This window comes from Heptranchias perlo, chromosome 20 (assembly GCF_035084215.1).
Source record: "Heptranchias perlo isolate sHepPer1 chromosome 20, sHepPer1.hap1, whole genome shotgun sequence".
Classification (NCBI taxonomy): domain Eukaryota; kingdom Metazoa; phylum Chordata; class Chondrichthyes; order Hexanchiformes; family Hexanchidae; genus Heptranchias; species Heptranchias perlo.
Window position 1 is genome coordinate 21,297,749 of NC_090344.1, and position 24,493 is coordinate 21,322,241.

The 24,493-nt window shown below is 43.8% G+C and overlaps 1 protein-coding gene across 3 annotated transcripts in view; it reads left to right on the forward strand.

The window, feature by feature from the left end:
* The window catches only part of LOC137336082 (uncharacterized), a 44,989-nt gene extending 31,221 nt beyond the window's left edge, over nt 1–13,768 (forward strand). Inside the window, exons 6-12 of one of the 3 annotated variants that reach the window (XM_068001569.1) lie at nt 768–928; nt 3,178–3,327; nt 5,397–5,542; nt 8,720–8,903; nt 9,447–9,559; nt 12,994–13,078; nt 13,307–13,768. In XM_068001569.1, the coding sequence (XP_067857670.1) occupies nt 768–928; nt 3,178–3,327; nt 5,397–5,542; nt 8,720–8,903; nt 9,447–9,559; nt 12,994–13,078; nt 13,307–13,363 (896 nt within the window). In that variant the 3' untranslated portion in view covers nt 13,364–13,768. The remainder of the gene's footprint in view (nt 1–767; nt 929–3,177; nt 3,328–5,396; nt 5,543–8,719; nt 8,904–9,446; nt 9,560–12,993; nt 13,079–13,306) is intronic. The other 2 variants (XM_068001570.1, XM_068001571.1) reach the window with 2 other exon arrangements.
* The last annotated feature ends 10,725 nt before the right edge of the window (nt 13,769–24,493 follow it).

Sequence of the window (24,493 nt, forward strand, 5' to 3'; positions counted from 1 at the left end):
TTTGCCTGTTGTACAATCAGATTCGCTCTCCATAGTTCACATCCACTAAGAAAGTCTACACATGCTGGGGTAAAACCAACACCAATCACTGGTAAACGTCTCACTGATTGTTCACCCGGTGGTGAGCTTGTGTTGACCTGCAGGGCCCTCTGAAATGAAGTAGGAGAAATACCGCCCACCAGCGACAGTCTACCCCATATCTTCCAATTAAAGAATGAGATGGCTGGTCACTCAGCGTATCCTAGAGTAGAACTGAACCTGCTTGGCTCAGGAATGGGATTTACTCAGTCTGTCGTAGAGTTTGGTTGAGTTCCAATCCAGAATTTCATGTTTAAAATGATCAATTGTTTCAATTATTTTGAGGATGAGGGCCGTACTACATTTGTCGACCATCCGTAGTTGCCCGAAGAAAGTGGATCTCTTTGAAGCAATTGTGCAACTGGGTTTCTTTCTACATCACTGCAGATGGCATTAAGTAACAATCACATAGTACGGGAGTGGAGTCACATATAGGGCAGACCGGGTTGGGCTGGCAGGTTCCTTTCTCCGAAGGGATGTGAGTGAATGTTAGTAGATGTTTTTTATGACAATCCAGCAGTTTTCATAGTCATTTTTCTGGTGCTTCAGTGCGTCACCTTTCAGTGTACTTACCCACCCTGTGTGTTACTTCATTGTACATTATTAAGATACACTTTGGACATATTACATCGAACATGGAGATACCTCTTCGTGTATAATCGAATTTTTCAATTGGTTTCTGTCTGCAGGTGAGCAGGCCGATCTGATCTTTGTTTTCTTTGACCCGATGGGCCAGGCCCTGTGCAAGCGGACACTGAACGTGGTGGAAAAGCTGAACGAAAAACACGGCGATAAACTCAAGTTCTATCTGAGCAAAGCCGATGAAGCTGGTCTTGAGAGTGACAGACAGGTACAGACACAATTCATTTTATTGCATCCGAGAATCCCCTTCCTGGATGGATTTCCAAATTCTGAGATTTTATCACGGTGCTCTATGAAAAGAATGACTAATTACGGACAATAAAAGGTAGATGCAATGTCGAATCCATGTGTACAATGAGATTCTGTATTCACACCGCCTTTAATTTGTCCTCGCACACATATAGTAAGGTACTCCATTTGAATGAGAGCGTTATGCCATTAAAAGTCCCACGCCAACTCATTAATCAAATAAGAGGATGTGTAAGTGGATTCCCATTTAAAAGTCATATATTCTGTCCTTGTTTTTATATGCTACTTTGATTTCATATTGTTACTTATAATTAAGTCGCAAAGCTCACTGCAATTTGGGAAGTCGATTTTGTTGAAGTTTGTTGGCCTTTCTCTGCTCAGGAGTGGGGAGACGTAAACCTGATTACGGTCCAGCGCCACCACACTGGCGGGATATAGTTACAGGATAGTTAAGTAGTTTCCATTATAAACGTGATAAAGGAATTCATAACAGGAAAAAGATTGACATGGAAATGTGACAACAGGATGTTAGGCTTTGTACACACGACGTACGCGCAGACATTAGATTTTAGTATACTGTAGGTAATAAAATGATTAACAGTTGACAATTGCAGTCTGTTGCAATAGCAGACAAAGTGCTCCATATTGCGAACTGTACTCCAATCCTGACTCTGTGTATCGGGTCTAGATTGACGACATCAGCAGCATCTGTCGAGTGGCACAAACACAAAGTAACGTAAAAGAGATCTGGGATCAGATTAACAGCACAGTAAATCCATTTAAAATAATGTTTTGATGGTACTAGATGAATGTCGCGCAAAACAGATACCAGGCTGGACTCCATGTGTGGTCGGGTATTCAAAGGCTAGCACCCCAGATGTCGTGAGTTCAAAACCCACCACAGGAAAGTGTGAAATTTAATTCAATAAAATCTGATAATTTGTGGACTTGCACCAGAAGAAATGACCGAGAATGTTACTGAAGTTCAAGAGGACATATATGATCCCCAGGCAGGGTTCAGGGTTTGAAGAGGATAGCGGAATCGGCTAACATTCATTCCTTAACCAACAGCACCAAAGGAGAGATTAACTCGTCATTTATCTCAATGCGGCGTTTGTCCTGAAATTCCAACATGTTTCCTAATGTCCTTCAGGAAAGGGAGCTTGCCACTACTTCCTGGTGTGTTCCAACACATAACTCCAGTTCCACACGACGAGTTGAACCCTTACTGCTCCCAAGGTAACTAACGATGGGCAATAATTCCAGCTACGTCCCAAGAGCAAATTTAATAAAATGCTTGTAAGGGCAGTACAAAAACGTGAAAAGAGGGTGGGGAATTGATGTGATACAAGCTATTAATGCCACTTCGTTGCATTCGTGCTCCTTCTCCGGCAGTTTGATCATCCATTCATCCCTCCATCTCATCACAATAAAGTAGCAGATACTCTCATTCCCAGCAGGATCTAAAAGAGAAAAGTGAAAGACTATTTTGGATTCAGTGCCTAAATATCTAAAACAGTAAACTGTCTTCCCGAATTCAGGTACGTACTGAGCTGCAGTGAATCTCCAGAGTCCTCTGCTGTGTTTCAGGTTTCAAGTGCAGTCTTTGTAAACCATATTAATTCAGATATAATTGATAATTTGCAGATCAACACTAACGTTACAAGATATATAAGAGGATGCAGCACTGATTGGCTTTCACCAGCTTCACACTGATTGCACAGATGGCTCCCATTTATTCCTAATGTAAATAGTAGCACACTCGCCTCTGAATCAGGAGGTCATAGGCACATGCCCCATTCTATAACTTGGACCCATAATCCAGGCTGACACTGCAGTGCAGTGCTGGGGGAGTGCGGCACTGTCGGAGGTACCGCCTTTTGGATCAGAAGTTAAACTGACGCCTCGCCCGCCTGTTCAGGTGGATGTAACAGATCCCCTGGCACTATTTGAAGAAGAGGGAAATGTTGGCCAACATTAATTCCTTAACCAGAACGACGATATGACAAAATAACTGTCATTTTTCTCAATACTGTTTAAAGGACCTTGCTGTGCGCAAATATTCCACCGCATTAGCCTGTAAAATAAAAGTGACTGTACATTAGATATGTTTCATTGGTTGTGAAGCACATTGGGACATTTTGATGATAGGAAAAGCTCTATAAAAATGGCAATTCTTTATTTCTAATCCAATGTTGTTTCCTAAAGGCCGGACGTGTGCTCAAATTTACAGTGGGATATGTTTGTGTTCTTCTTCAGAGAGTGATGATGCAGATAGTACAAGAGCTGTGCAAGAGACCCGGGCTGAACAAGTGTGGCTTTGATATGCCGACCATCTACATCCCAGATCCAAATAGGGTAGGGCCGTCTTTTCTGAATGTTAATCAGAAATATACTGACCTAACAGACGCAACGGTCTATGAAGGTTAACCGTGTGTTTGCAATGTGCATGTTGGATAAGAAACTGGTTGCAATCTCGTAGGCAGAGGTAGGGGTAGATCCACATAAAGCCAGATCACAATTTCAGTCCTGCATGGCACTATGTTGGTTGACTGCAGTAAACCAAATTCATAAATGATTTGAAAGAGAGACCTGATGGAGTGTTAACAAGGTTCCATATCACACATTTGCGCATGAGAGTTGGGAATTTAAATAATTTTCCTTTAGTTGTTCTCTACATGGAGGTAGTGCTGCCAAGGTCGTATTCATTGTCCCTCCCAAGCTAACCTGAAAGGTGATGGTGGGCCATTTCTTTGATTCTTTGAAGTCTTGTGATACTGGTGCTCCCAAGATGGCTTCAGGTGAGCCATTACGGGATACTGACCCAATAATATGAAGGAATCGTGATATAGGTCCCTGTGAGCCTGATGTGTGACATGAACGGGAACTTGGAGGTGATGGAGTTCCCATGATTTTGCTGTGCTTGTCCTTCTTGGTGGTAGAGTTCGCAGAGGAGAAACGTGTTGATGAAGTTCCTGGTTGAGTTGCTGCAATACATCCTGCAGATCATACAGTAGCCGCATTGTGCCGAAAGTGGAGGGGTGGGTATTAGGTCGAATACAGGCCGATTGAGGGGTTGGGTCCCGTTGTCGCGGATATTCTTGATTTTGGATAAGTGTGGGGTGAGGCATTTGGGCCTGGGAAACTCTAGAGATGTGCATACAATGCAAGATTACGTGAACGGTTAAGAAGTTGGGAGGAAACGTGGGGATCGTAACTAATAAATCATTGAACGTCCAAAAGCAGTGTTGCAAGGCCATTGTGAAGGTAAATAGAGATTTAGGTTATATTGCTACAACAGTGCAATATAGAACTACGGACACTATACCGAGGCATTGATACCTGGAATATTGTGCCCAGTTTTTTTCGCCACACATGGTGAGGGATATCGAGGCTGGGAGAAGTTACAGAGGAGAGCGATAAAAGCAATACCCATTCTTGGGCTTCTTTTTTATTGGGGTAGGCTAGATAAGTTTGAGAGACTTTCATAAGAGGAATGTTAGCTCGGTAGAGATACAACTGAGGGTATTAAAACGATGAAGAGATTCAATTCTGCTCAGTTGTATGGATCGTGAGTATAAAAAACGTCAGCAAAGTGCTTATTTTAGATATTCGGGCTCAGAGTTCTCAATCCCTGGAGTATTTACGGGGTCGCATTGATTGTTGTGGTCTCCTGGAGCTTTCCTCGATTACCTTAGAGGGTCAGAGAAGAATTTCACTGAGTTTTCCGAAATTGATATCAGTTCTTTTTCTGTGTTTTGCCTTTCCCAGGAGACTATGACTCGGAGGAGGTCGATATTGTCCGTTGGCTGCAATGTGTCTGTGGGGTGGGCTTTATCAATCTAAGGACCTTTAAACAACTTTTACGTATATTCGTATGTGTATCCTAATTGAGAATGTCAAATAACTCCGCTTTTATTGAAAAGCCTAGGCGAGGGCACAAGGATTATACGGAGGTTGAAAAGAGCGGTAGAGCAGAATAAGGAATGGTCAAACATCGTCAAATTTGGGTTTGAAAAAACAGTGGATACTGGGACGAAAGGGATGGTCATGTCGGCCGGGAACCTTTGTATTCTGGCGTCCATAGAAAGATTGGGGTAATTTTAAATTTGAGCGTTAGTGTCGAACGGGCGATGTCTGATCGGCAGCTCGTTGCACAACTCTCCTGACTTTCCTTTCCATGGCAGCCATCCAATATCTAACCAATGTCGCCATTTTCACACAATTGCCAAAAGTTCAAATTACCCCCATTCAGTTAGAGTAGAAAACAATGCCATTAATCATCAGTTCAATACAGTCAGGAGGCAGGGAGCTCGCCGAATTATCAGTTCAATCATCAACGTGGATAAGAGAATGCTCAGTGTAGCTTTGGGTATGAGATGCCACTAATGAATCAGTTGATTCTCTTATGTCCATTGGATTGGCAGCCAACACGTTGTGTGAATCAGATCCAAGAGGTGTGCACGACAATAGAAAAGGCGATAAACCAGAGAGTTCAGAACACGCTGAACCAGCTGGAGAACGACTGCGAGCTGATCATCCACTCAAGCAGGTGCAAACTCGAAGAGAGCAGGTGAGGCTTGAGTGTGTGTTGTGTTCAGGACAATTGCAGTAAGACTGGGGAAACACTGATGGGGATAAACAACATTGTCAGGAACAGTTACAGAAAAATGATATTATAATTGAGGACGGCATGGGGTTCTTTATCATGTTCGGAAAGTTGGGTTTGTTTTCTTCAGAAAATATGATACTTCAAGGTGATTTAATCGAAGATTTCAAGTTTATGTGGGGAGGTGACAGAGATTATTGTGAACTGTTCATATACCAAGGCACACGAGGTAGAATCGGGGAATGAGGAGCAAGAAGAGCAATCGGATGACACTTTTAATCCAAAATGTATTGAGAACGTAACTCAGTTACCAAGGAAGAGAATTGAAGCATGGAGGACGTAAAACCTGGAGTCAGGTTTGAGTTATGTGTAAGTGGATGTACAAAGCTTTCAAAACAAAATTGGACTTTGAAGCATTAATAACTATGGAGGGATTGGATGTAAATGTTACGCGAGCATATCTTAGATTTGGACCGGACAGATTGCTGAATATTCCAGGTTTCGCCCCTGACTCACCCATCTACTGCTTAAATCTTCATCCGTGCTTTTCTTACCTCCAGGTTCGACGATTCGAACGCTCTCCTGGCCGGTCTCTGATCTTCCACAGTCTATGCACTTCAGCTCATGCAAAACGCTGCTGCCCATATCCTAACTCGTAACAAGTTCCGTTAACGCATTATACCTGTGCTCGCTCCCGGTCCAGCAATACTTCGATTTTAATATTATCATCCTCATTTTCAAATCCCTCCATGGCCTCGCTCATCCTTATCTCTGTCACCTCGTTCAGCCCTATAACCCCCCGAGATCTCTGTGTTCCTCCTTCTGGCCCCTTTTCTTTATTCGTTCATGGGATGTGGGCGTCGCTGGCGAGGCCGGCATTTATTGCCCATCCCTAATTGCCCTTGAGAAGGTGGTGGTGAGCCGCCTTCTTGAATCGCTGCAGTCCGTGTGGTGAAGGTTCTCCCACAGTGCTGTTAGGAAGGGAGTTCCAGGATTTTGACCCAGCGACGATGAAGGAACGGCGATATATTTCCAAGTCGGGATGGTGTGTGACTTGGAGGGGAACGTCCAGGTGGTGTTGTTCCCATGTGCCTGCTGCTCTTGTCCTTCTAGGTAGTAGAGGTCGTGGGTTTGGGAGGTGCTGTCGAAGAAGCCTTGGCGAGTTGCTGCATCGCATCCTGTGGATGGTACACACTGCAGCCACGGTGCGCAGGTGGTGAAGGAAGTGAATGCTTCGGGTGGTGGATGGGGTGCCAATCAAGCGGGCTGCTTTGTCCTGGGTGGTGTCGAGCTTCTTGAGTGTTGTTGGAGCTGCACTCATCCAGGCAAGTGGAGAGTATTCCATCACACTCCTGACTTGTGCCTTGTTAATGGTGGAAAGGCTTTGGGGAGTGAGGAGGTGAGTCACTCTCCACAGAATACCCAGCCTTTGGCATGCTCTTGTGGTCACAGTGTTTATATGGCTGGTCCAGTTAAGTTTCTGGTCAATGGTGACCCCTGGGATGTTGATGGTGGGGGATTCAGTGATGGTAATGCCGTTGAATGTCAAGGGGACGTGGTTAGACTCTCTCTTGTTGGAGATGGTCATTGCCTGGCACTTTCCTGGCGTGAATGTTACTTGCCACTTTTGCGCATCTCCCACCTCCTTCGCCGCACCATTGTCGGCCGTGTCTTCAGCTGTGAAGATCCTAAGCTCTGGAATTCCCTCCCTAATCCTCGCCGCCTCTCCACCTCTCTCTTCCTTTAAGCCACTCCTTAAAAGCTACCACTTTGGATCAGCTATCCTAATATTTCCTTCTTTGGCTCGTTGCCAATTTTTGTCTGATTACGCTCCTGTGCAGCGCCCTGGGACATTTTACTGGGTTAAAGGCGCTATATGGTTAAAGTTTGAGAAATGGAGGGGGAAAGGTGGTGGTGAGGCAGTGCTAGCGAAGGATTCTGTAATAACGATAGAACGTAGTGATATCCTAGACGATGCAATGAGACAGAATTTAAGTGGATAAATTTAAGGAATATGAAGGCCTATGGTACAATTCTCGATGTGAATTACAAAACATCAAACCTATGAGATAGAGGGGGGGGAACAGCAACCAATTCAGAGCGATAATGTAATAACAACCAGTCATTAATATTGGGACGTTTTAGCAATCCCAAGGTAGACGGGAATAAACGTAATACACCTGGTCAAAGTAGAGAAAACTTCTTGGAACTGCAGCAACAGATCAATAAAAATGGATCTGTCCAAAACTACCTGAGCAAGAAAGTTGGCAAAAGGGTAAATAGGTCAGCAGTGAGAATATTGAAATATGAGGTAGAGAGTTCAAATAAATACATTACTAAAAGGAGAAAGGAGTGCATCAATATAGGGAGTAATTTTACCGTGAGCATTAGTGTAAACTGGTGAGTTTGTTTCGGCCGCCTGTTTTACGCCCCGCCCTATTTCCATTCCTATTGAAATCAATCAGGAGAGATGGAAAACGGGCGGTCGTTTCGTTAGCCCCCATTTTGCACTATTGGCCAAAATTAAAATTATCCCCCATTAAAAGTCAACTGAAACTTAAAACAGAGACATCCGATAAAGTTTGGGCTAACGATATTAAAAATAAGGAATTATAGAAAGGCTAGTGGGGGATTTTAAAGGGAGATTAGAAAGGCGAAAATGGAATATTACAAAAAGGATAGCAGATAATTGGAACGCAAATAGTAAGGGGTTTTATGTACATATAAAGTATAAACAAATAGTTAGAGAGGGTAGGACTGCTAAGGAATTAAGAATTCAGGGTGGGTGTGGCGTTGGATAATTTTAACTCTGGCGATGGCGTAAAATGAACGATATTGAATTAGCCGTCTATTAAACACCAGGAAGTCAATGAAAGGCAAAATCGCGCGGGGAATATAATGGGCGGAAAATTCGTTTCCACCTGTTTTGTATCCCTGCCCATGTCCAATTCCACTTCCATTGAGTGTAAATGAGATGAAAATGTAGTGTGGGCAGATGAACTCAGATATTAAGAAATGCTCCAGTTTCGGATCACTGGTGTTGATTTCTGGTGTCATGCGGTGCTAAGTGACCATTATTACAGTAATTTGGTGGAGGTTAGGAAGCTGTTTGCCGCCAGTTACTTAAGACAGTGATTCCAGCTTTCATTTCAGTGAACAAGCATCTAAGAACAGGTCAGCCTGGATCAAGCGAATGTTCTTCAGCTCCTTGGCATACCTCGTACCGCTCTCACTGCTGACAAGTTTCATCATTTCCAACACATCAAGAGAAAGCCTCAACGATATTATGGGAGAGGACATGGCCAACATTTCGCAGATCTGGGCGGTATGGCTCTCTTTTAATATCCTGAGTATAAACAGTCAGAGTCCGTCAGTGCTAGCGGCCTATCTGTTTGATGGGACAGTGTGGAAGGTGCACTACCCTTTACCTGACCAGTGTTGTACCTGTCCTCTGACTGTTTGATGGGACAATATAGGAGCTTTACTTTATATCTAATATGTGCTGCACCTGTCCTCTCAGTATTTGATGGGACAGTGTAGAGGGAGTTTTACTCTCTATCTAACCCGTGCCTTAGATGCCCTTGGACTGTTTGATGGGACAGTGTGGAGGTCGCTTTACTCTGTACCTAACCCGTACTGTACCTACCCTGGGAGTGTTTGATGGGACAGTGAAGAGGGAGCTTAACTCTGAATTTAACGGTGCTGTACTTGCCCAGGGTGTGCTTGATAGGTCAGTTTAGAGGGAGATTTACTCTGTATCTAACCCGTACTGTACCTGTCCTGGGACTTTTAGATGGCACACTGGAGATGGAGCTTTACTCTGTATGCAACCCGGTCAATATACTTTTTTATCTTCTCTTCTGGCTAGTGGTGCGTATCTACAACCTGGAACTGGCTAACTGGGGACAGCTACCTTCTGGCCCTGATCCTGCTGATTGGATTCACGTTCGTTTCGCTGTTCCTTTCAAAATCCTACTCCAGGTAATATGAACATTATTCTTACTCCTGACTCCTGACAACTGTTACACACTTAGGAATGAGATTTCCACCCTGTGAGAAACATACCGTGTCACTCAAACATAAACTATGTAAGCTAGGAGCGAAAAACAGAAAGAGAAAGACAGGTATAGAATCAGAGACACTCAGAGAGAGATGGGGAGTCAGAGGCAGGGGTAGAAACAGAAAGACAGAAAAGACACAGAGAAAGATAAAGAGATATATTTAAAGAGACCGAAGGAGACAGAGACATCCTTCATGACCTCTCAACATCTGACCAACAAGGTTAAGTCTGAACACTTTCTAGTCTCATTTGCCGTACTCACCCCTGATCTGCTGTCAACATTCCCATTCTCACCATCCATCCATGAGGAAAAAGAAACTCTTGCCTAGTTTCCTCACAAACTTCCTGACAATTTTCCGACTCCCTCGCCTTTAGATTAACATCTCCCCTCTCCAAATTCTGCCTTGCTCCGTACATCAGTTGTTCTCACAAGTCGAACCTTCGCTCCTCATGCCACAGAGGGGCAGATTTCTGTGTATCCTTGCAAACAACTCGGCCACTCATCACTTTTCAGATATGGCCTCTAGATACACTGTACAGTTCATATGTAACTCTATATAAACTGTACAGATTATGGGTAACATTATATACACTTTACAGTTGATGGGTAAATCTATTTACACTCTACAGTTCCTGGGTAACTCTATACACATTGTACACTTTATGGGTAAATCTATAAACACTACTCCTTTGGCTAACTCTGTACATTGTGCACTTAAGGGGTAACTCTATACGTACTGTACAGTTTATGGGTAACTATATACATACTGTAGAGTTTATGGGTAACTATATATACATTGTACTATTGATGGGTTACTCTACATACACGATACAGTTTATGGGTAACTCTATATGTATTGTACAGTTCATGGGTAACTTTATAAACACTGTACCGTTTATGGGTATATCTATATATACTCTGTACAGTTGATGGGCAACTCTACATACACTGTACAGTTTATGGGTAAGCTTATGATATATTCATTGTGAAGTTTAGAGATCACTCCCAGGTATTTATATTTTACAGTTTAAGGTTGCTTCTAAGTAAATATATTGCAGCGTTTGGAGATTATATTATGGCATAACTGTATACAGTTTAATGCTCAGTATAAGAATTTGCATTGTACGCTTTATGGATCACTCTACCATATGTACATTGGACAGGTTAAGATTCACAGTGCGGTAAAACATTCTACATTTTAAGTGTCGTTTTATGTAAATGCAAAACACAGTTTAAGGATCACTCAAAGGTATATATATTTAACGTTTAAGGGTCACTGTAAGTATAAGAGACTATTAGCTAAGATAGAAGCTCATGCAATCGAGGGAAAAGTACGGACTTGGTTAGGAAGTTGGCTGAGCGAAAGGACACAGAGAGTAGGGATAATGGGAAGGTACTCACATTGGCAGGATGTGACTAGTGGAGTCCCGCAGGGATCTATCTTGGGGCCAAAATTATTCACAATATTTATTAACGACTTAGATTAAGGCATAGAAAGTCTCATATCTAAGTTTGCCGATGACACAAAGATTGGTGGCATTGTAAGCAGTGTAGATGAAAACATAAAATTACAAAGCGATATTGATAGATTAGGTGAATGGGCAAAACTGTGGCAAATGGAATTCAGTGTCGACAAATATGAGGTCATCCACTTTGGATCAAAAAAGTATAGAACAGGATACTTTCTAAATGGTAAAAAGTTAAAAACAGTGGATGTCCAAAGGGACTTAGGGGTCGTGTACATAGATCATTGAAGTGTCATGAACAGGTGCAGAAAATAATCAAGAAGGCTAATGGAATGCTGGCCTTTATATCTGGAGGACTAGAGTACAAGGGGGCAGAAGTTATGCTGCAGCTATACAAAACCCTGGTTAGACCGCACCTGGAGTACTGTGAGCAGTTCTGGGCACCGCACCTTCGGAAGGACATAGTGGCCTTGGAGGGAGTGCAGCGTAGGTTTACTAGAATGATCCCCGGACTTCAAGGGTTAAGTTACGAGGAGAGATTACACAAATTGTGGTTGTATTCTCTGGAGTTTCGAATGTTAAGGGGTGATCTGATCGAAATTTATAAGATATTAAGGGGAACAGATAGGGTGGATAGAGAGAAACTATTTCCGCTGGTTGGGGATTCTAGGAGTAGGGGGCACAGTCTAAAAATTAGAGCCAGACCTTGCAGGAGCGAGATTAGAAAACATTTCTACACACATTGATACTAGCTCAATTGCTAAATTTAAATGTGAGATGGATAGCTTTTTGGCAACCAAAGGTATTAAGGGATATGGGCCAAAGGCAGCTATATGGAGTTAGATCACAGATCAGCCATGATCTTATCAAATGGCGGAGCAAGCACGAGGGTTTGAATGGCCTACTCCTGTTCCTATGTTCCTATGTACATTATACATTTTATTGGTCACTCTAAATATACATATTGTTGATTTTTAGAGGAAAGTTATCATAAACCGAACAGTTTTATGGGCCTCACGTGAAATGAAAGCCTTTATACTCAGCCAATGTGGTTCCGTTGGAATAACCTCAGCTCCAAACAAGATGGCCTTTGTTGAAGTCCCATTGCTCTAGCCCATAATCTCAGCTGAGAAATTCGGGCCTTCAGTGAGAACCATCTACCTGTCCCAGTGGATTCAGGTGGACGTTGAAGACCCCATGACCCTATTTTTTTTATTTATTTTTTTATTCGTTCACGGGATGTGGGCGTCGCTGGCAAGGCCGGCATTTATTGCCCGTCCCTAGTTGCCCTCGAGAAGGTGGTGGTGAGCCGCCTTCTTGAACCGCTGCAGTCCGTGTGGTGACGGTTCTCCCACAGTGCTGTTAGGAAGGGAGTTCCAGGATTTTGACCCAGCGACAATGAAGGAACGGCGATATATTTCCAAGTCGGGATGGTGTGTGAATTGGAGGGGAACGTGCAGGTGGTGTTGTTCCCATGCGCCTGCTGCCCTTGTCCTTCTAGGTGGTCGAGGTCGCGGGTTTGGGAGGTGCTGTCGAAGAAGCCTTGGCGAGATGACCAGCGGGTTCTCCCGTCATTGCCAACATTGCACAGTCACCCAACACCACTGCAAACATACCAATTGGTGTTTGTTATTTCTGGGATCTAATCACAAAAAAAATCTCACTTCTAATGTTCTGCCGAGAGATGGGATGTAAATGCAAGTATTTGCTTAAGGTGATTACACAAGATTATGAGACACAATATACCTCTGATGTTTTCTTAGGAAGAATTCTGTAGTTGCAGTTTGCACATGTAAAAAAAAGGTAGTTTACAATTGAGGAGAAATGGAAACTGCTCTTCCACAAATTGCATCTTGGGCTCTGCTGAATTGTTGTCTCTATTTTTCAGCACCAAAACTACCCTATCGAGGAAGGATAAAAAGAAACTAGAGGCAAAACTTGATTACGTCCAACGTGTTGTGGTTCAGAAAAAGGTAAAATTCATTTGTCTCCCCGCCCGTTAACTGATTTTAAAACTCGATCAGCGTTTATTTGTACATCTACATTTGCATTGCATTGGCCTTTGCAGGTCCTGTATTTACCTTCTGTATGTACATCTCTGTATCTCGACAATGATTGCAACTAGGCAGTCCAGTGTTTGATATAAATTCACTACTGGATCTCCTTTATTAAAACGGAGGGCTCTCTTTTCCCTGTTGCAGACACAGCTCTATGAGATGTATATCCATCAGTGCGTCTCCGAACAGGACATGAGCTAAAACTGATCAGCAGTAGAACTTTGGAAAGAGCCTCCCTTGAGATAATAATATGGTGAGATTTCTAACGCTGCGTTCCCGTGACTACCTGTGACTAATTAAGCTTCCAGCAGGACTGAAGCAGCTACTTGCAGCTGCCGAGGACAACCTATGGAGCAAGTTCCCACATATCTACCTATCTGTTGTATGTGTTACACCCAGCCTTCCCTTAGTGTGCTGCTAATGCTCCATCCGACACACTCTTCCTCCTCCCTGTATCCCCATTGCTTTGGACTCATGAATCGTCGTACTGTCTCCAAGTTCTAATTCATTGGTCTCAGAAACTGAAAACTGTGGGACTCTTTACCGCGTTCGCTCAATCCCTGCCTCCAAAAATCTATATATGTAAAATAAAACTTTGGCCTCATCCAATTACTACACCTTGATTCATGGTCTCATTTTCTCACCTTTTGATAGCTATGTAGTGTCTTGCTTTATATCGGTCAGAAATGTCATCTCAGGATCCTCAGCAGATTACTTGGGCCTTGTGTTGCAAAACCCCCGTATCGACAGCTCAGCACATGTTTCAGTCACGTAATCTCAAACCCTGGGAATCATTCATCTCGGATTCCCTGGTCATTGTCCACACATTAATGTGGACCATTTGTTTTGTTGGTTCTGAAAGGAAGATCATTATTCTGATTAATTATAATTTCTCATTCAGTCGCCTAAACTCGCTGAATTAAATCGGGAGTCAAACAGTCTTTCTGAGGAAGTATAATGATGAGATGTGCTTTCAACTGTGGCAAATTGAATTCAATGTACACAAATGTGAGATCATCCACTTTAGATCAAAAAAGAATAGAACAGGGTACTTTCTAAATGGTAAAAAGTTAAAAAAACAGTGGATGTCCAAAGGGACTTGGGGTTCAGGTACATAGATCATTGACGTGTCATGAACAGGTGCAGAAAATAATCAAGAAGGCTAATGGAATGCTGGCCTATATATCTAAAGGACTGGAGTATAAGGGGGCAGAAGTTATGGTGCAGCTATACAAAACCCTGGTTAGACCGCACCTGGAGTACTGTGAGCAGTTCTGGGCACCGCACCTTTGGAAGGACATATTGGCTTTGGAGGGAGTGCACCGTAGGTTTACTAGAATGATACCTGGACTTCAAGGGTTAAGTTACGAGGAGAGATTACACAAATTGTGGTTGTATTCTCTGGAGTTTCGAATGTTAAGGGGTGATCTGATCGAAGTTTATAAGATATTAAGGGGAACGGATGGGGTGGATGGAGAGAAACTATTTCCGCTGGTTGGGGATTCTCGGAGTAGGGGGCACAGTCTAAAAATTAGAGCCAGACCTTTCAGGAGCGAGATTAGAAAACATTTCTACACCCAAAGGGTGGTAGAAGTTTGAACTCTCTTCCGCAAACGGCAATTGATACTAGCTCAATTGCTAAATTTAAATCTGAGATCGATAGCTTTTTGGCAACCAAAGGTATTAAGGGATATGGGCCAAAGGCAGGTATATGGAGTTAGATCACAGATGAGCCATGATCTTCTCAAATGGCGGAGCAGGCACGAGGGGCTGAATGGCCTACTCCTGTTCCTATGTTCCTATGTTACCATGTTCCCAGATAATAACACCTGCACCACATGTATTCAGACATGAAGAGGCGCCTATTTCCAAAAAAATGCATTTTATAACTGCGTGCTGCTAAGTTCTGGTAACAAAGTGTGGTTAGTTCCGGTAACAGTTTGGTTCGGTTCTGATAAGAGTATGACACAGTTCTGGACAAAAGAACTAATGCTATATTCTGGTAACAAAGCGTGGTTAGTACTAGTAACAGAATACAGTTCGATTCTCTTAACAGTGCAGCGTCGTTCTTTAATAGTGGATTGCTCAGGTCTGGTAAGACGGCTGCAACTCGCCGCAGGTAATAGAATATGATTCAATTCTGGTGATAGTGTTTGGTTTACTTCTGGTAATAGCGTGGCTCAATTCTGCAACAAACTACAGTACAGTTCTGTAACAGAGAGCAGTTTTGTTTACAAAATGCAGTTTAGTTTCTATTATTCATGGTGATAACATAGGAACATAGGAATTGCTGGACGAAAAAAAGACCAAAGTCCATCTAGTTCGTCTTCTGCCATCCTGGTCGCCGTATCATACATCGATAATGGAGTTGTTTACGAATCATGGCAATCATTCTCTATCAATGAGTATACAACAGACCCAGACATGAGGCGAGGAAAACCCCAGTGGTGAAAAACATTGGGAACCATCGGTCAAACGTCACCTCTCCCTCCCAAGCATGTTACACTTACCACATGTCCTGTCTCAAAAAATTCATATACTCTATCCTGAAATATTATTTTTCTGTATAACGACTTGCCTTAGGCATGATAAATGGCAGAGGGTTTACTCTCATTTTTCAGAACCAAGGGTCTGCCCAGGCTTACACGTGCAATGCTTCTGCCTCTGGGTGTGGGGATAGAGGATCAGTAATGATTGGTGTCTGGCCACCAGCAGTGCAAATGTACATCCCACTAGAATGGATGCAAACTACAGTGAGCTTACTGAGTTTTACAATGATTCACAGTCATTTCAGAACTCGGTTAGAACAGTTTCCATCTCGAAGGTGATGGGACAATGGGAGCGCCATTTAATTCAATCCTCTCACCGAATGTAGTTCTCCATTTAGCAGTCAATGAAGTTTGATTTTCATTATATTATATGTAAGTGCCTGATTTTTGCAGGAATATATTATTAACAGATCAGATGATGAAGGCGACTGCAAACTCAGCCACGTGAACTCTAAACTCTTGGCTCTGTTCCACCGCTGTGCTGAATTAATTGATCTCAGCCATGGATGGGAGCAGGGACTGATGCTATTGGACTTGGAGCCCAAAACTGTGGAGAATTGCCCAGGAGTTCATGTTGCTCACGGGTATCCGATGATTGCCGCTAGGTGTATTTCGGGTAACGAGAGGATCAGATCAAATGATGTTGACACTAATTGCCTGAAATCTCACCCCGAGAATGGGCAGTTGGGCGCAGTACTGGGAGGGCAACCTGTCAAGAGGGTAGGACAAAACTGGTCACAAACTTCAAGGGAATCTGTTTAATCTCCTATATTTAACTACTTTATACTGCGGTCGGTGAGTGTATGGAATGGAGGGCGGCAGGTGGGCGCTTTATGAACAAATTCAACAGTTGGATAAATCTCTGGGTAGAAATTGAATACAGGAGAATGATGGGTGAGGAGGGAGATGGGATTTTACAGACACAATTTCCCATCAGATGGGACCACATGGGGTTATTTTCTGACCTGTACCATTCAATGCTCCTGCGGGGAATAATCTGTCCACAGCAAAATGAAAAAGGATGCAACAGGTGAGTAGATCACAAAGATATGGAGAAGCGGGAAGCTAACAGAAAGGAGAGTGGCGGGAGCGAAAGGAGAGGAGAGGGGCGGGGAGCTAACAGAGAGGAGAGGGGCAGGGAGATAACGGAGCGAAGAGGGGCAGGGAGATAATAGAGAGGAGTGGGGCGGGGAATAACAGAGAGGAGAGGGGCGGGGAGCTAACAAAGAGGAGAGGGGCGGGGAGCTAACAGAGAGGAGAGGGGCGAGGAGATAACAGAGAGGAGAGGGGCAGGGAGGAGAGGGGCGGGGAGCTAACAGAGAGGAGAGGGGCAGGGAGATAATAGAGAGGAGAGGGGCGAGGAGATAACAGAGAGGAGAGGGGCGAGGAGATAACAGAGAGGAGAGGGGCAGGGAGATAAGAGAGGGGAGAGGGGCGGGGAGCTAACAGGGAGGAGAGGGGCGGGGAGATAACTGAGAGTAGAGGTGCGTGGAGCTGGCAAAGAATGTGGGGTACTCGGGGAGCTAGCAGAGAATGCGAGGACTGGGAGCTGGCAGGAAACGAGAGGGGTCCAGTGAGATCGAAGGGAACCGGGGAGCTGGTAGAGAATGAGCGGAACTCGGGAATGTGGCAGTGAATAAGGGGGTATCAGGGAGCTGGCAAAAAATAAGGGAGACCATGGTAGCTAGTGGAGAATTAGGTGGATTCGGGGAGTTGGAAGAGAATAAGTCGGCGTGGGGGTGGGGTGGAGGGACCTGGCAGAGAATGAGAGGGAGTCGCGGAGCAGGCAAAGTTAATGAGGATTTCGGGAAGAGGACTGGTAAAAATTGATAGCAAGGGTTGGGGGAGGGTTAGAGAGTTTGTAGCAGGAGATTCGAGAACTGACCCCGTGGATTGACATATAGCAAATGTAGCCTTGCTTTCAAGAAAGAGGGGAGAGAGAAAATAGAGAACGATAGGCCAGTTAGCCTGACATCGGTGGTAGGAAAAATACTAGAATCCATTATTAAAGGCGGAGTAACAGGGCACTTAGAAAATCATAATATGATTACGCAGAGTCAACGCGGTTTTATGAAAGGGGAATCGTGTTTGACATATCTATTAGTTTTTTGACGGTGTAACTACTCGGGTTGGTAAGGGGAACCAGTGGATTTGGATTTTCAAAATGCATTTGATCAGGTGCTACACAAGAGGCTGTTACACAAGATTAAGGTTCATGGGATTCAGGGTACTATATTAGCATGGATTGAGGATTGGTTAACGGAGAGAAAACAGAGCGTGCAAACAAACGGGTCATTTTCGGGTTGGCAGGCTGTAACCAATGGGGTGCCGCAAGGAACAATGCTTGGTCCTCAGCTGTTTACAGTCTATATTAATGACTTAGATGAGGGGACCGAGCGTAATGTATCCAGGTTTGCTGACGATACAAATCTAGGTGAGAAAGTAAGCTATGAGGAAGATGCAATGGGGTTGCAGAAGCACATAGACAGGTTAAGTGAGTGGGCAAGGTGGTAGATGGATTATAATGTGGGGAAATGTGAAATTATCCATTTTGGTAGGAAGAATACAAAAACAGAAGATTTGTTAAAAGGCGAGAGATTAAGAAATGTTGGTCGTCAGGGGGATTTGGGTGTTCTTGTCCACGAATCACAGAAAATTAACATGCAGGCACAGCAAGCAATTAGGAAAGCAAATTGTATTTTATTGCAAGGGGTTTGGAGTATAATAATAAGGGGGTCTTGCTGCAATTATATAGGACTCTGGTGAGACGAAACCTGGAGTACTGTGTACAGTTTTGGTATCTTTCCCTAAGGAAGCATGTACTTGCCTTCGAGGGGGTGCAACGAAGGTTCACCAGATTGATTCCTGGTTGTCCTGTGAGGAGAGATTGAGAAGAGTGGTCCAATATTCTCTGGAGTTTAGAAGAATTGGAGGTGATCTCACTGAAACGCATAAAAATCTAAAAGGGCTTGACAGGGTGTATGCTGAGACGCTGTTTCGCCTGGTTGGAGAGTCTAGAACTAGAGGTCCTAGTCTCAGCATAAGATGTCAGGTACTTAGGACCGAGATGAGGAAACATTTCGTCACTCAGAGGGTTGTGAAACTTTGAAATTATCTATTCCAGAGGGCTGTGGATGCTCCGTCATTGAGTATATTCAAGATTGAGATCGATAGATTTTGAGACGCAGGGGATATGAGGATCGGGCGGGAAATTGGAGTCGAGGTAGATCAGCTATGAGGTTATTGAATGGCGGAGCAGGCTCGCGGCGCCGTATGAGCTACTCCTGCTCCGACTTCGTATGCTCTTATGTTTCTACCAAAATCTATCACTTCACACTTCACTGCATTAAATTTCATCTGCCATGTTACTGTTCATTTCACCAGTCTGCCTAGGTCCTCCTGTTACCATCCTCCTCATTTATTACTACATTTCCGAGTTTCGTGTCATCTGCAAACTTTGAAATTATAATCTGTATACCCAAGTCCAGGTCATTAATATATATCAAAAAGAGCAGTGGTCCTAATTCTGGCCCTTGGGGAACACCACTGTATAATTCCCTCCAGTCTGAAAAACAACCGTTCACTACGCTCTGCTTTCTGTTCCTCAGCCAATTTTGTAACCACGCTGCCAGTTTCCCTTTAATACCGTGGCTTTAATTTTGTTAACAAGTCTATTATGTGGCACTTTATCAAATGCCTTTTACGAGTCCATATACACAACATCAGCCGCACCATCCTCATCAACACTCTCCATTTCTTCATAAAAGGGAACTACTTGTACCAGAGAAGGACTGTCACCTCTTGCTTAAGTGGAGAGGATCCTGTTGACCGGAAGTCACCGGTTAACGGTTTTGGCTTAGGACACAGAGGAAGAGTCAATTCTCTCTTAATTCTCAATTCGCTTTATTAACGTTATTAGATCATGTACATACCGCTTATACGTCTAGTTAGATATAGGCATGTAGTTTACAGCAGGTTATACAGGTTTATACTCAAACTAGGATTTAAACGCACACCCACTAAGTTTCCTGAGTAATACTCCCCGAGTATTAGGCTTTAAACGCAAACCCACTAGGTTTCTCTATTAATACTCCCCGAGTATTAGGCTTTAAACGCACACGCACTAGGTTTTCCTGACAACATTCCCAGAGTGGTCCCAGAATAGAAAGGATATTATATTGCCCGGAAAGGAGAGACGCTGCTGGCCAGGCAATTCTCCCTCTTACTCCCGACGTCGTCTCCACGTCCTTGACGCAGTCTTTACGTCCCTGACGTAAGGTATTCACTTCCACGAGGGTTAGCCTCCAGAGTCTCCCAGAGTCTCCTTCACAAACAAAGACACACCAACAAAAACACACACACACACACACACACACTCTCTCTCTCTCTCTTGCTCACAAACAAACAAAGACACACACTGAGCCCAAGCCAGCAACTCTTCAGTTTTTATTCCCCAAGTCTGTCTTTTCGAATGATGCTGTCTTCTCCGGTTGGCTCAAAGTTGCTGGAGTGACCGATGTCATCCCCTGATTGGCTCTGTTCCAAGGGGTCAGGTAGCATCACCGTCCCTTTGTCTCTGTCAGAAGCGGAACGAATTCAAACCGGTTCTGGCCAGTTCAGACCAGTGACTGAACTCCAGGTCACCTCAGTTCAAAAGGTCAGTGTCTTTGTTAGCACTTTGAATCCAGCTCAGCAGTCTTCTGCAGCCTCTGGCCAACATCTCCCCCCTTTTGATCCAAAGATGCCTATCTTAGCATCATTATTCTCCCTTTCTGTGTTCTACTCTTGAGGCCGTCATTGTCCCCCAGTGGGCATGTTACATCCGCGATTTCATATGATTATAGAAAAAACAATATAAATGGTTATATAAACAATACAAAAAGGAAGCGTATAAAATATACTTCACACACTGTCCTTATGTTGATAATCGCTTTTCCTGTTTCATTATAGCACTAACACTCAATTGTTGCAACATTTCATTTTCCACCTTCTAAGCTGATATACATTGAATATGACAAGTATTAATGCACATAAAATCACAATTACAGCAGCATGTGATAAAATCCTGACCCATGGATGTTCAAACATTAGATCCCCAATTCCAAAAATTATTCCAGAACCCAGGGTCCCGTAACAGTTCATCTGCTTTATCAGCATGCGTTTTAATTATTTTAGTGTGTTTAGTCCATTGATGAATTATCTCATTGGCTTCCTCCGCTATTTGCATCCAATCTGCAGTCAGGTGCGGAATGGGTGGTAGTTCGGTAGGAACATATTTCCACAGATCTTGGTCTATATCGGTACGTTGGACTATGAGGTTTTCGTTTATTACCATCCTCATTATTGGCTTAGGCAGAACATGTCCACCGACAACCAAGTCTGAGGTCACATTGTTAATGGCCACATTGTGTCCTTCCAGAGGGCACTGTTTCCATCCTTTGTTATAGCTCATAGCCGCTGTGGCTATGTAATAAGTTTGTCCCACAAGGGCGTATTGTAAAAAGGACTGGTTGTTAACTGGCAAAATGGACAATGAACAATTTTCATAAGTACTGAACCCACAATTAGTAAGTCTCTGTCTCGTTATCTCTTCTGGACAGGCCCAGTGATTCCCTCCTTGGTGACACTTTGACAAATCTACCCCTTTCTCAGCACCGTCCATTACAATAGCATGAGATGGTGGATTGCTCAAAGAGATCCAAGTACCCTCATGATACTTGCCCACGTTATGAACTCTTTTTAACGGATAGGTCAAATTGCTTCCGTGCTGGGGAATATGAAACACCGCCCCAACGTAATATGTCCCTTTATGAGTCACTACTCCAGTCAATATTTACATAAGTGTGGTCACAGTGGACCATAATTTTACCTCGACCGTCGCTCGCCGATGGTCGCTCCATAAATGGACCCACAAATTGATTAATAATATTTCCCTCTGGGATTACCGATAATGTCACCTCGAGAACTGTGTTACATGAAAACCGTACTCCCGCTCCCTCCGGTATACCCAAAGTCTTTCCTACACACGCTAACCCATTCACTCCCGTATAATACAAATTTAAATCCTCCCTTTTCCCTTTGTTGGTTCGGACTGTCTTATTCTGCAGAGCAAAATTGTCCCTGGTCTCGGGATATCCCTCCGTCGTCGACACTGCTTCAGGCACGTTCATTCGTCGTGACGGCTCCGAGGCAGGTTCAACCACAGTTCTGATGACGATCAATCCGATAGCAACAAAATGCATTATCCCCTTCATTCTAGGCTGGACCTGGAATAAACAAGCGTAATTTCTGCTCTTATGTACAGTTTCTTTCAGGTACTATCATAAGTCCAGTCTCTCCATATACTGAGCCAGACCGTCCAAATCCTGTTCCCAATTTGTTTCAGATTCTAACCGTCCGTTTCTTCGAACCCACTTACTCCCCCTTTTTGTTTTGTGTTCCTTTCGTTTTGTTCCTGGATTCGCCTCTGCATGCGAACGGACAGTGTCAAATTTGTGTTCAATCACCTCCTCTTGGACCAGTAGCTGGTCCTGTTCTTGATCTCCCTGACCTTCAGAATTCAGAACATCGTTAGCATCGAGCAGCACATGCCAATGATGATTATCTTGTTTTTCTCCTACCAACTTTAGCTGATTAATGTGGTACCAGCCACTCTTATCTGGTGCCGTTAATATCCTGTATACAGATGGGCTAGCTTTGTCTACTATCTCATAGGGCCCGGCAAACTTTGGACTCAAGAATGAGGTGGGCTGGTATATGTATATCCCACAGCCAGTTCTCCTTTCCCCATCCTGTACTGATGAAGAGCCATCCACAAAAATTTTAAAAGAGGGTTCTTCCTTTCCTGTTTCCTTTGTCTTTCTGCTTTCAGGCCCCGTCTTACCCCCTCCTTTTTGTTTTGATACAAATGGGCCCTTGGGGTCATTTGCTATCATCAATTGGCACTCATGTTTTTCTCCCTGATAAACTAAGTTGTCTGCTAACATAGTGGTGGTTTTTACCCCCTTTACGGTGATATTTCTCCCTTGCAGCAACAATGTCCATCTAGCAATTCTATTTTGGCTAACTGAACCATCCTTAATCCTTCCATCTAACAGTAACTGTACTGGGGTGTGTTCTGTTAATATTGTAAGTAGATTTAGTCTCACTATATAAGTAAAATGCGGCACTGCCCAAAAGACAGCTAGCAAGTGTCTTCAGCATACCGTATACCCCTGCTCTACCGGTGAGAGCATACGTGAGGCGTACGCTACTGGTCGTAATTTCCCGTGTGTCTCCTGTAACAGAACTGCCGAGAGGGTGGTGTCTGTGATAGCCACCTCCAATGCAAATGGTTCCGTTGGATTTGGGGTTTTTAAAGCAGGCGCAACAGCTAGTGCTTGCTTTAAATCAGTCATGGCCTGGCTGTGTTCTGTTTTCCACTCCCAGGCCACATTCTTTTTTAATAATTCCATCAGTGGGGCCGCCTTTGTGGCGAATCCATCAATATGGTCCCTGCAATATCCCACCAACCCTAAGAATGACCTTAACCCTTTCACATCCCCCGGAACAGGGAGTCTGCCGACTGTCTCTACCCTTCGTTTGTCAATGTCCCTTTGTCCCGGCGTCAGAATCATTCCCAAGTAAGTAACTTTTTGTTTCATGGTCTGAGCTTTTTTAGGGTTAATCTTTAATCCCAAGTCATGTAACAACTGCAGTAATTCACTTAGCAATTGATAATGTTCCTTCTTGGTTTCAGTTTGTAGGAGTAAGTCGTCTACATACTGCACTAGACATTCATGCCTTGAGAATCCTTTTAACCCTTCCCTCAGCCGTTGGTGAAATATCGACGGGGAATTGTGAAACCCCTGCGGCAGGGCGGTCCATGTATATTGCTGTCCTTGGAAAGTAAATGCAAATTTATATTGACATTCTTTCTCCAGTGGAATAGACCAAAAACCGTTACTTATGTCCAAAACCGTAAACCACTGCGCATCCTCATTTTGTCGAACTACGGTCTCTGGGCTAGTTGCTACTGTAGGCGCTGTTAACGGGGTGACTTTATTGAATTCTCTGTAGTCTATCGTTAGTCGCCAGCTATCGTCTGGTTTTCTTACTGGCCAAATAGGTGCGTTATTAGTAGAAGCTATTGTTCTTAATATCCCTTGCTGCAGCAGACTCTGTATCACCTTCTCTATCTCTTCTTCTGCTTGTTTTGGGAAACCATACTGCTTCTGTGGTTTGGGGTCTGGACCTTGTATACACAAACTCCCGGTCATTTTCCCACAATCATGTTTATGTCGGACAAATACGATTGAGTTTTGTACAATAATCTGTTGCACTTCACGATCGTTACTCATTTCTCCTGGTTCTATCCACATTTCCCCGATCGTGCATATCCTATCATGATATTCCCCCGCCGGGACGACTGTGTGATTCATACTGCCCATGCCCAAAGGCATTTTCCAAATCATACAATTAACAGGGTCGAAGCAGAATCCCGCTTTGGCCATGGAGTCACTCCCTAATATATGTTCTTGTTCTCTGGGTAATTTAATAAGAACCACTGAATGCTCTATCACTATGTCTCCCACACCGACTTCCAACGGTACACTCACATATCCCACTTGTGAATGCCCTGTGAATCCACTGAGAATAATTTTGTTTTGAATTTTCCAATCTGTGTCATTGGTCTGAGTGGTGTTAACGGTGGTTCGGGATCCCCCTGTGTCCCAAAGGAATGTAAGAGGGCGGCCTCTGACCCTACCATTCACTAGGGGTCTCCCCATGTCATCCAACCGCG